Here is an 11762-nt window from a genome sequence, read left to right as displayed (position 1 = left end):
CGCAATGAGTCACTCAGCCAAGGAGCAGGAGGGGATGGCCGAGCTGGCCGGGAGAAAAGGGGACAGTCCCGATTCTCTTCCCTCCTCCCAAGGTGTGCACTTATATAATATTTCCCATGGATTTAGCAGTAAAAACTCCCTCCTTCCAACTCATTCCACGGAGGGCCGAGTGTCTGCCGGTTTTCACTTGTCCCTTGATTTATGAATTAAGCTCACGAATTAACAAGGAACTCCCCTCACCTGGTTGTGGGTGGGCTTTCTATCTCCTGAAATGACAACCAGCAGTATTTGTAAAGAATATCACCAAGAACAAACTAAAAGGCTGTAAAGGCCACACACTACCCAAAACTGTATTTTAATGTGACCAGAATGATTGCAGTAGGTTATGTCCATCTACTCATTCCTAAAAAAATGTTGACAAATACATACAATTTGCTACAGTACTTGCTATACATGTATAGCCATTGATGTGTTTAGAGAAGGTTGGACATTGCTTGTTGCACTGTAGCCATCTAGCTAAATGACCACACAACTTACTAGTTACCTTATTAGCCTGCTAGCTAACAGAGCAAGGAACTGTAGCTATTAGTTGATAGGAAGCAATCACCACATACAGTACCAGTCAAAAGTTTGAACACACCTACTCATTCAAAGGTTTTTCTTTATTTTTACTATTTTCTACATTGTAGAATACTAGTGAAGATATCAACAACTATGAAATAACACATATGGAATCATGTAGTAACCCCCCAAAATATTTGAGATTCTTCAAAGTAGCCACCATTTGCCTTGATGACAGCTTTGCACACTCTTGACATTCTCTCAACCAGCTTCATGAGGTAGTTGCCTGGAATGCATTTCTATTAACAGGTGTGCCTTGTTAATAGTTAATGTGTGGAATTTCTTTCCTTCTTAATGCATTTGAGCCAATCAGTTGTGTTGTGACAAGGTAGGGGTGGTGTACAGAAGATAGCCCTATTTGGTAAAAGACCAAGTCCATATTATGACAAGAACTCAAATAAGCAAAGAGAAACCACAGTCCATATTTACTTTAAGACATGAAGGTCAGTCAATCCAGAAAATGTCAAACTTTGAAGGTTTCTTCAAGTGCAGTCGCAAAATTAATCCAGCGCTATGATGAAACTGGCTCTCATGAGGACCTCCACAGGAAAGGAAGTCCCGGAGTTACCTCTGCTGCAGAGAAGTTCATTAGAGTTAACTGACTCATGAGGACCATCACAGGAAAGGAAGACCCAGAGTTACCTCTGCTGCAGAGGATGAGTTCATTAGGTACCACCCTCAGAAATTGCTGCCTAAATAAATGCTTCAGAGTTCAAGTAACAGACACATCTCAACATCAACTATTCAGAGGAGACTGGGTGAATCAGGCCTCTATGGTCAAATTGCTGCAAAGAAACCACTACTAAAGGACACCAATAAGAAGAAGAGACTGGCTTGGGCCAAGAAACACGAGCAAATCAAATCAATGGACATTAGACTGGTGAAAATCTGTCTTTTGGTCTAATGAGTCCAAATGTGAGAAGACCGCCGTGTCTTTGGGGGCGCAGAGTAGGTGAACTGATGATCTACGCATGTGTAGTTCTCACCGTGAAGCATGGAGGAGGTGGTGTGGGAGTGCTTTGCTGGTGACACTGTCTGTGATAGATTTAGAATTCAATGCACTCTTAACCAGCATGACTACCACAGCATTCTGCAGCAATACGCCATTCCATCTGGTTTGTCCTTAGTGGGACTATCATTTGTTTTCAATAGGACAATGACCCAACACATATGTGGGAACTCATTCAAGACTGTTGGAAAAGCATTCCAGGTGAAGCTGGTTGAGAGAAAGAATGCCAAAAGTGTGCAAAGCTGTCATCAAGGCAAAGGGTGGCTACTTTGAAGAATCTGAAATATAAAATATATTTTGATTTGTTTAACACTTTTTGGTTACTACATGATTCCATGTGTTATTTTATAGTTTGTCTTCACTATTGTTCTCTAATGTAGAAAGTAGTAAAAACACAGAAAAATCCTTGAATGAGTAAGTCTCCAAACTTTTGATTGCTACTGTATATCTAACTCAATAAGTTTCAGGGTTTAGAGGTCAGGTTCCTCAGAAGACTCCAGTCTCCGAGAGGGTTAGGGGTCAGGTTCCTCAGAAGACTCCAGTCTCCGAGAGGGTTAGGGGTCAGGTTCCTCAGAAGACATCAGCCGCAGAGAGGGTTAGGGGTCAGGTTCCTCAGAAGACGCCAGCCGCAGAGAGGGTTAGGGGTCAGGTTCCTCAGAAGACGCCAGCCTCAGTGAGTAGTGTATTGGCCTCCAGCAGCATTCCCTTGGCGTAGACCCGTATGGTGTAGAACATAGTGAGGAAGTCCTGTGTGCTGAACAGAGTGTCTGCCAGGGCGAAGCCCAGTGTGGAGGGGATGAATCCTCTGCCGTACTCCACCATCCACGTCCCAGCACTCCACTGGACCGACGTCGCCTCGCCTACCGTGTGGACTATCGTGTCACCTGTCAACACACACACCTGTCAACACACACCTGATACAGAAGATGCTACAATGTAGGCCCACTCCACATAACTAGTAGGTAGGCTAGTTTACTTTGAAATGTTAGTAATTTAGAGCCACTTACAGTAGTGAGTCATTTAGCAGACTCGCTGATCCAGAGCCACTACAGTAGTGAGTCATTTAGCAGACTCGCTGATCCAGAGCCACTACAGTAGTGAGTCATTTAACAGACTCGCTGATCCAGAGCCACTACAGTAGTGAGTCATTTAGCAGACTCTCTGATCCAGAGCCACTACAGTAGTGAGTCATTTAACAGACTCTCTTATCCAGAGACACTTACAGTAGTGAGTCATTTAACAGACTCTCTTATCCAGAGCCACTTACAAGAGCAATTAGGATTAAGTGCCTTGCTCAAGGGAACATCGGCAGATGTTTCACCTAGTCGGCTCAGAGACTTTTAGTTACTGACCATACATTGCCAGCAGCATACCACCCTGCATACCACTGCTGGCTTGCTTCTGAAGATAAGCAGGGTTGGTCCTGGTCAATTCCTGGATGGGAGACCAGTTGCTGCTGGAAGTGGTGTTGGAGGGCCAGTAGGAGGCACTCTTTCCTCTGGTCTAAAGAAAATATCCCAATGCCCCAGGGCAGTGATTGGGGACACTGTGTAGGGTGCTGTTTTTCGGATGGGACGTTAAATGGGTGTTATGACCCTCTGAGGCCATTAAAGATCCCATGGCACTTATCATAAGAGTAGGGGTGTTAACCCCGGTGTCCTGGCTAAATTCCCAATCTGGCCCTCAAACCATCACGGTCACCTAATAATCCTCAGTTTACAATTGGCTCAGTTTACAAATCCCCTGTAACTATTCCCCAGGTCGTTGCTGCAAATTAGAACGTGTTCTCAGTCAACTTACCTGGTAAAATAACAGATAAATAAATACGCTCTTAACCACGAGGCTACCTACCTCACTGACCTGTGTTTTACCTGGGTAGAACAGCTGTAGTGTCTAAATTTATACATTTAAATATAGAATTTAATAGGATCTCTGTGGTCTTACCTGGATAGTACATTTCACTCTTAGTTGATCCCTCCTTCCACTGCCTGAAGGTCCCAGAGATGATGGTGTCTGATATTTCAGCCCAGTAACGACCTTAAAAGAATTTCAACAAGTTAATAACAAAAACAAAACAGGAGGCACGGAGAGATACGATGGAGGATAGAAGACATTAAGAATGAGGAAAGACTGATGATGTGACCCAAATGGCACCCTATTCCCCTCATAGGGCACTACTTATAGGGTGGCAGGTAGACTAGTGGTTAGAGAGTGGGGCCAGTAACCAGCAGGTAGCCTAGTGGTTAGAGAGTTGGGCCAGTAACCAGCAGGTAGCCTAGTGGTTAGAGCGTTGGGCCAGTAACCAGCAGGTAGCCTAGTGGTTAGAGCGTTGGGGCAGTAACCAGCAGGTAGCCTAGTGGTTAGAGCGTTGGGTCAGTAACCAGCAGGTAGCCTAGTGGTTTGAGCGTTGGGTCAGTAACCAGCAGGTAGACTAGTGGTTAGAGCGTTGGGCCAGTAACCAGCAGGTAGACTAGTGGTTAGAGCATTGGGCAAGTAACCAGCAGGTAGACTAGTGGTTAGAGCATTGGGCCAGTAACCAGCAGGTAGACTAGTGGTTAGAGCGTTGGGCCAGTAACCAGCAGGTAGACTAGTGGTTAGAGCGTTGGGCCAGTAACCAGCAGGTAGACTAGTGGTTAGAGCGTTGGGCCAGTAACCAGCAGGTCGACTAGTGGTTAGAGCGTTGGGCCAGTAACCAGCAGGTAGACTAGTGGTTAGAAGCAGGTGGTTACAGAGCCACATCACTGCCTGGTATTGCAATTTCTCGCATCTAACCGTAAGATGCTACAGAGGGTGGTGCGATTGACACACCCCCCCCCCCCCCCCCCCCCCATTTGTTTTTACACAGCTGCTACTCACTGTGTGAGGGTGGCCCAGTACATCACTGGGGCCAAGCTTCCTGCCACCCAGGACCTGTATACTAGGCAGTGTCAGAGGAAAGCCCAAACAATTGTCAGACTCTAGTCACCTAAATTATAGACTGTTTTCTCTGCTACCGCATGACAAGATGTACCGGAGCGCCAAGTCTAGGACCAAAAGGCTCCTTAGCAGGTTCTACATCCAAACCATAAGACTGCTGAAGAATTAATCAAATGGCCACCCAGACTATTCAAATTGACCCCCCCCCCCCATTTGTTTTTACACAGCTGCTACTCACTGTTTATTTTCTATGCATAGTCACTTTACCCCCACCTACATGTACAAATTACCTTGACAAACCTGTACCTCCCCACATTGACTCGGTACCCCCGTATATAGCCTCCACATTGACTCGGTACCCCCTGTATATAGCCTCCACATTGACTCGGTACCCCCTGTATATAGCCTCCACATTGACTCGGTACCCCCTGTATATAGCCTCCACATTGACTCGGTACCTCCTGTATATAACCTCCACATTGACTCGGTACCGGTACCCCCTGTATATAGACTCCACATTGACTCTGTACCGGTACCCCCTGTATATAGCCTCCACATTGACTCGGTACCGTAACACCCTGTATATAACCTCCACATTGACTCTGTACCGGTACCCCCTGTATATAGCCTCCACATTGACTCTGTACCGGTACCCCCTGTATATAGCCTCCACATTGACTCGGTACCGGTACCCCCTGTATATAGCCTCCACATTGACTCTGTACCGTAACACCCTGTATATAGCCTCCACATTGACTCGGTACCGTAACACCCTGTATATAGCCTCCACATTGACTCGGTACCGTAACACCCTGTATATAGCCTCCACATTGACTCTGTACCGTAACACCCTGTATATAGCCTCCACATTGACTCTGTACCGTAACACCCTGTATATAGCCTCCACATTGACTCTGTACCGTAACACCCTGTATATAGCCTCGTTATTGTGTTACATTTTTATTATTTTTTACTTTAGTTTATTTGGTAAATATCTTCATAACACTTTCTTGAACTGCGTTGTTGGTTAAGGGTAAGTAATTGTAAGTAATTTCACTATAAGTTGTATTTGGCACATGTGACAAATGAAGTTTGATTTGACCTACCATACTACTATGGCTGAACCTGTAAAACAACACATTACACTGCACCTATTGTTAATTTCACCTTTATTTAACCAGGTAGTCTAGTTGAGAACAAGTTCTCATTTACAACTGCCACCTGGCCAAGATAAGCAGTGCGACAGAAACAACAGAGTTACACATGGAGTAAACAAACATACAGTCAATAATACAATACAATAATAAATAAAATATAAATAATAAAATACCTATCATACTAGTATGGCTAACCCTGTAAAACAACACATTACACTGCACCTATGCAGTGTGTGGGGTGGCAGGTAGCCTAGTGGTTAGAGAGTTGGGCTAGTCTAGACTCAATTCTCTGTATACAGTGCCTTGCGAAAGTATTCGGCCCCCTTGAACTTTGCGACCTTTTGCCACATTTCAGGCTTCAAACATAAAGATATAAAACTGTATTTTTTGTGAAGAATCAACAACAAGTGGGACACAATCATGAAGTGGAACGACATTTATTGGATATTTCAAACTTTTTTAACAAATCAAAAACTGAAAAATTCTCCTTGTATGAGCTGAAAGTTTAGAGGGACGGCCAGGTCTTGGTAGATTTGCAGTGGTCTGATACTCCTTCCATTTCAATATTATCGCTTGCACAGTGCTCCTTGGGATGTTTAAATCTTGGGAAATCTTTTTGTATCCAAATCCGGCTTTAAACTTCTTCACAACAGTATCTCGGACCTGCCTGGTGTGTTCCTTGTTCTTCATGATGCTCTCTGCGCTTTTAACGGACCTCTGAGACTATCACAGTGCAGGTGCATTTATACGGAGACTTGATTACACACAGGTGGATTGTTGTTATCATCATTAGTCATTTAGGTCAACATTGGATCATTCAGAGATCCTCACTGAACTTCTGGAGAGAGTTTGCTGCACTGAAAGTAAAGGGGCTGAATAATTTTGCACGCCCAATTTTTAAGTTTCTGATTTGTTAAAAAAGTTTGAAATATCCAATAAATGTCGTTCCACTTCATGATTGTGTCCCACTTGTTGTTGATTCTTCACAAAAAAATACAGTTTTATATATCTTTATGTTTGAAGCCTGAAATGTGGCAAAAGGTCGCAAAGTTCAAGGGGGCCGAATACTTTCGCAAGGTTCTGTACATCAACAATGTTGCTCTTGCTGCGGGTGAATCTCTGATCCACCTCTACGCAGATAACACCATTCTATATACTTCCGGCCCTTCTTTAGACACTGTGTTAACAAACCTCCAAACAAGCTTCAATGCCATACAACACTCCTTCTGTGGCCTCCAACTGCTCTTAAATGCTAGTAAAACTAAACGCATGCTTTTCAACCGTTTGCTGCCTAAACCTGCCCGCCCGAATAGCATCACCACCCTGGACGGTTCCGACCTAGAATGTGTGGACAACTACAAATACCTAGGTGTACCATCTCCAATCCAAAATCAAATCCAGAATTGGCTTCCTATTTCGCAACAAAGCCTCCTACACTCACGCCGCCAAACTTACCCTAGTAGAACTGACTATCCTACCGATCCTCAACTTCGGCAATGTCACCTACAAAATAGCTTTCAACACTCTACTCAGCAAACTGGATGCAGTCTATCACAGGCCCATCCGTTTTGTTACCAAAGCCCCTTATAACACCCACCACTGCAACCTGTATGCTCTAGTCGGCTGGCCCTCGCTACATATTCGTCGCCAGACCCACTGGCTCCAGGTCATCTATAAGTCTATGCTAGGTAAAGCTCTGCCTTATCTCAGCTCACTGGTCACGGTAGCAGCACCCACCCGTAGCACACGTTCCAGCAGGTATAGCTCACTGGTCACCCCCAAAGCCAACACCTCCTTTGGCCGCCTTTCTTTCCAGTTCTCTGCTGCCAGTGACTGGAACGAATTGCAAAAAAAATTGCTTTATCTTGGCCAGGTCGCAGATGTAAATGAGAACTTGTTCTCAACTAGCTTACCTGGTTAAATAAAGGTGACATAAAAATAACTAAAAAAATATCTGAAAGGTTGCAAAATCAAATCCCCGAGCTGACAAGGTACAAATCTGTCATTCTGCCCCTGAACAGGCAGTTAACTCACAGTTCCCAGGCCGTCATTGAAAATAAGAATTTGTTCTTAACTGACTTGCCTGGTTAAATAAAGGTTGCATAAACATGACAATACATGTTTTACTTATGACCAGGGCCCATAGAGGCCGTGTGTGAACCCAGAGTGATCCTGACCTGAGTGTCCTCCGGTGTCCACGGCGGTGCCGAACAGCAGGACGTACTCGGTGAGGGAGGCGTGGAGCAGACACATGGACCCCATCCAGCCGCCTGCGTTGACAAACACCCACTGCAGGTCCTCGTCCGGCAGGATGTGACCCGGGTACTTCCTCCGCAGCTCCACCACCACCTTGGAGAACGCCTGGTCGTGGTCCTGACCTGGAGGAGACAACATCATCAACAACACACAATGCCTGGTCGAGGTCCTGGCCTGGAGGAGACAACATCATCAACAACACACAATGCCTGGTCGAGGTCCTGGCCTGGAGGAGACAACATCATCAACACAGTTGTTTTGTCCTGGCCTCAAAACCACATGTAGAGCAGTGATAAATCAGAATTACCAGACATGAGAAAAAAACAACTATGGAATGGTAGAGGTTTCTTGTCAACAGCAGTAAACTATACCTCATGTCTAGCATGTCCCTGACCTCACTCTTATCATCGATGAACCCTCCCATTTTAAAAAGATAGCATGCTGATGTTAGCTTGCAAGAGCTCTCACTCACCTCTCTCAACTGCTAATCCACCTCCTTCTAGTCAAAACCATCTGGCTAGCAGGGTCATGTGGCTAACTAGATCTAGAAGGCCAGCATAATACAATTACAGCTAGCTACATGCTTGGGTCTAATACTACAGCCAGTTGCTGACCTGGCATAGCCAATCAACTAAGCTAGCTAGTTAACTTGTGGGTTATTGAAGCAATAAGACATCAGGAGGTGTGGTAAATGGCCAATATACCACGGCTAAGGGCTGTTCTTACGCACAAGGAGTGCCTGGACACAGCCCTTACCTGTGGTATATTGGCCATATACCACAAACCCGAGGTGCCTTATTGCTATTTTAAACTGGTTACCAACATAATTAGAACAGTAAAAATACATGTTTTGTCATACCTGTGGTATATGGTCTGATATACCACAGGCTTTCAGCCAAATCAGCATGCAGGGCTCGAACCACCCTGTTTATAATATTTAAATGGCTAAGGGCTCGATCCAGGCACTCTGCATTGCATCGTGCAAGGAACAGCCATTAGTCGTGGTATATTGGCCATATACCACACCTCCTCATGCCTTAATGTTTAATTATACAAGGGTTGGGTCTAATCCTGAATGCTGATTGGTTAAAACCACATTACAGGCAGAGTCTATTCCACAAGTTACCACCGGCTAAATCTATGACGTTAAAATGCCTATTTACTCTGTTCCATCCGACTGCACAATCCACTCTCTCATCAGCCCAGCCAGGCAATTTATAAACTTGATCGCCACTATAAAAAGCATCTAGACATTATCTCACATTAAGCTTTCAACCACAGAGATTTGTATTAACCTGTCTGTCTCTCCGATATTTGCAACTTTGTTTCAATATTCAAATTTGATCTCCAGCTCCAAATTTGATCTCCCATTAATGAATGTGGCTGGGGTGGACAAGACAGAGAGGCAGCCGAAATCATGAATCAGCTGGCATCATTTGTATGGATGTGGATGTATACAAATACATTTGTATTGAAAAAAAGTGCAGTTAGTTTGCAATCTTTCCAGCTTCAGTTTAAAGTGATTGTGTTGACTGTGTTGTTGGCTAGCTCCTCTGAACAACAGTGTCCTGAGGAGTGAGCACATTTTCTATCCCAGGCGAAATAGTGCCTCATTGGCTCATTGTTATGGATGTATCCAAATACATGTCACTTGAAAACAGCTTAAACAAATGCAGCTACTTCACTGTTATTCTGGCTTGTTGACGTGACTAAGTTAGCCGTAGTTGGCTAGCTAGCGATAAGAACGTTGCCAGCCAGTATGGCAATGGAATATTTAGACTGAACGACTGGGTCGTGTCCATAGATACAGAACCAATAGACTGAACGACTGGGTTGGGTCCATAGATACAGAACCAATAGACTGAACGACTGGGACACGTCCATAGATACAGAACCAATAGACTGAACGACTGGGTCGTGTCCATAGAGACAGAACCAATAGACTGAACGACTGGGTCGGGTCCATAGATACAGAACCAATAGACTAAACGACTGGGTCGGGTCCATAGATACAGAACCAATAGACTGAACGACTGGGTCGGGTCCATAGAGACAGAACAACAAGACTGAACAACTGGGTCGTGTCCATAGATACAGAACCAATAGACTGAACGACTGGGTCGGGTCCATAGATACAGAGAAACAAGACTGAACGACTGGGACATGTCCATAGATACAGAACCAATAGACTGAACGACTGGGTCGGGTCCATAGATACAGAACCAATAGACTGAACGACTGGGTCGTGTCCATAGAGACAGAACAACAAGACTGAACGACTGGGACATGTCCATAGATACAGAACCAATAGACTGAACGACTGGGTCGTCTTTTTCACCGAACCGATTGAACTTTCGACCAGCCGGGTTTGGTAACAACCTTAGCATTGTGTCGGGACTATATTTTGTGGAAGGATGAAATAGTATGAATAAATTCATCAAACTAAAGTTTAATGAAAATATGTATTTGAATATGTTGGTAACCCGTTGTATAAAAGGCTTAGATGGCATCATCACTTAATTTCACTAGTCTTTCTCGTGATGTTAAGCTAACCATCACACATATCCATTTAATGATTATCTGGAGCGTATTCATTACGCAGATTATGTTGGAAAACGTTTCTTAAACGGAGAGAACTATCTGAATTTGTCCAATAGAAACTATCGTGTGCTGTTTGCTTCCTTGTAAATCTTCCGTAATGAATGCTCCCCTGACTATCCATTTACCTGCGTATCGCTTGGCCAGTACAGCAACATCTTCCTTTGTGAAGACATAGTGCTTGTTGGCCATCCACTGCCGCAGGTACATCACTATCAACACAGACACTCCAGCCAGCACGATTAACTTTAACACTTTAGTTGTCCAAGACATGGCTGAGATTGAGTAGTAGAACACCACGACCAGAGAAACAGACAAGAGCTGCAGCGAAGACGGACGGAAGTTATGCGAAGGCACCCATAGAGATAGATACATGACTCGTATGTGTCATCATCGCGTCTGAGACGGCATGGGCAGCGCCATTGAGTTTATCTCCAGTTTGAAGTAGTCAATTTTCTCCCAAATGATTGGCTGATTCCTCGTGATGACCTTATTGGACATGACTTCAACCGGGTCGCCAGGAGGGATCAGCCAATGAAGTTGGAAGTCCCACCCAGTTGACGACGTGAAACTGGTGAAAGCCCGGAATGGCGCTGCCCATGCTATAGCAGGCTTTTGGCCACTAGAGACCTCTATCATTCTCAATGGGGGAGGCGCCTTAACTTTCCCCTCTGTACTCCCCCCAAGATAGAACGGTTTCTATTAACGAGCAGAAGAGGAATATCTGTACATTGTTACAACACTGTGTGTGTATATATGTATATACATATGACATTTGTAATGTCTTTATTGTTTTGAAACTTCTGTATGTGTAATGTTTACTGTTAATTTGTATTGTTTATTTCACTTTTGTATATTATCTACCTCACTTGCTTTGGCAATGTTAACACATGTTTCCCATGCCAATAAAGCCCCTTGAATTGAATTGGAATAGTCACATGCAAACCAGCATACATACAAACTATTTACATTGCCAGGAATCAGAAACAAACAAATCATAATCATTATTAATACAAGTTTTAATTGCCTTTTTGTTTTTCATTTTAGTTAAAGTGGTGCCATATTGTTTAAATTAATTTATAAAGTGAAAAAAGTTCGGGTTTGAATTAGTCCATTTGCATTTTTGAATATGAAATGTACCTAATATTATTAGCAGTTGAATTAAATATACTACATCTTTATCAATGTCAGAATTTCTGAAATAA

The 11762-nt window shown here is 44.0% G+C and overlaps 1 protein-coding gene across 1 annotated transcript; it reads right to left on the bottom strand.

Annotated features, from left to right (window-relative positions):
• Positions 1–341: 341 nt before the first annotated feature.
• Positions 342–11004, bottom strand: sigmar1 (sigma non-opioid intracellular receptor 1). The gene is made up of 4 exons (XM_021622533.2): positions 10686–11004; positions 7881–8081; positions 3575–3667; positions 342–2514 (listed from the first exon to the last, which is right to left on the bottom strand). The coding sequence occupies exons 1-4, from the start codon at positions 10930–10932 to the stop codon at positions 2285–2287; spliced, it is 771 nt and encodes a 256-aa protein (XP_021478208.2). The 5' UTR covers positions 10933–11004; the 3' UTR covers positions 342–2284.
• Positions 11005–11762: the final 758 nt, after the last annotated feature.

Source organism: Oncorhynchus mykiss, chromosome 12, assembly GCF_013265735.2.
Source record: "Oncorhynchus mykiss isolate Arlee chromosome 12, USDA_OmykA_1.1, whole genome shotgun sequence".
NCBI classification, from domain to species: domain Eukaryota; kingdom Metazoa; phylum Chordata; class Actinopteri; order Salmoniformes; family Salmonidae; genus Oncorhynchus; species Oncorhynchus mykiss.
The sequence above is the reverse complement of the archived record's forward strand: the minus strand, read 5'-3'. Positions and strand labels throughout refer to the sequence as shown.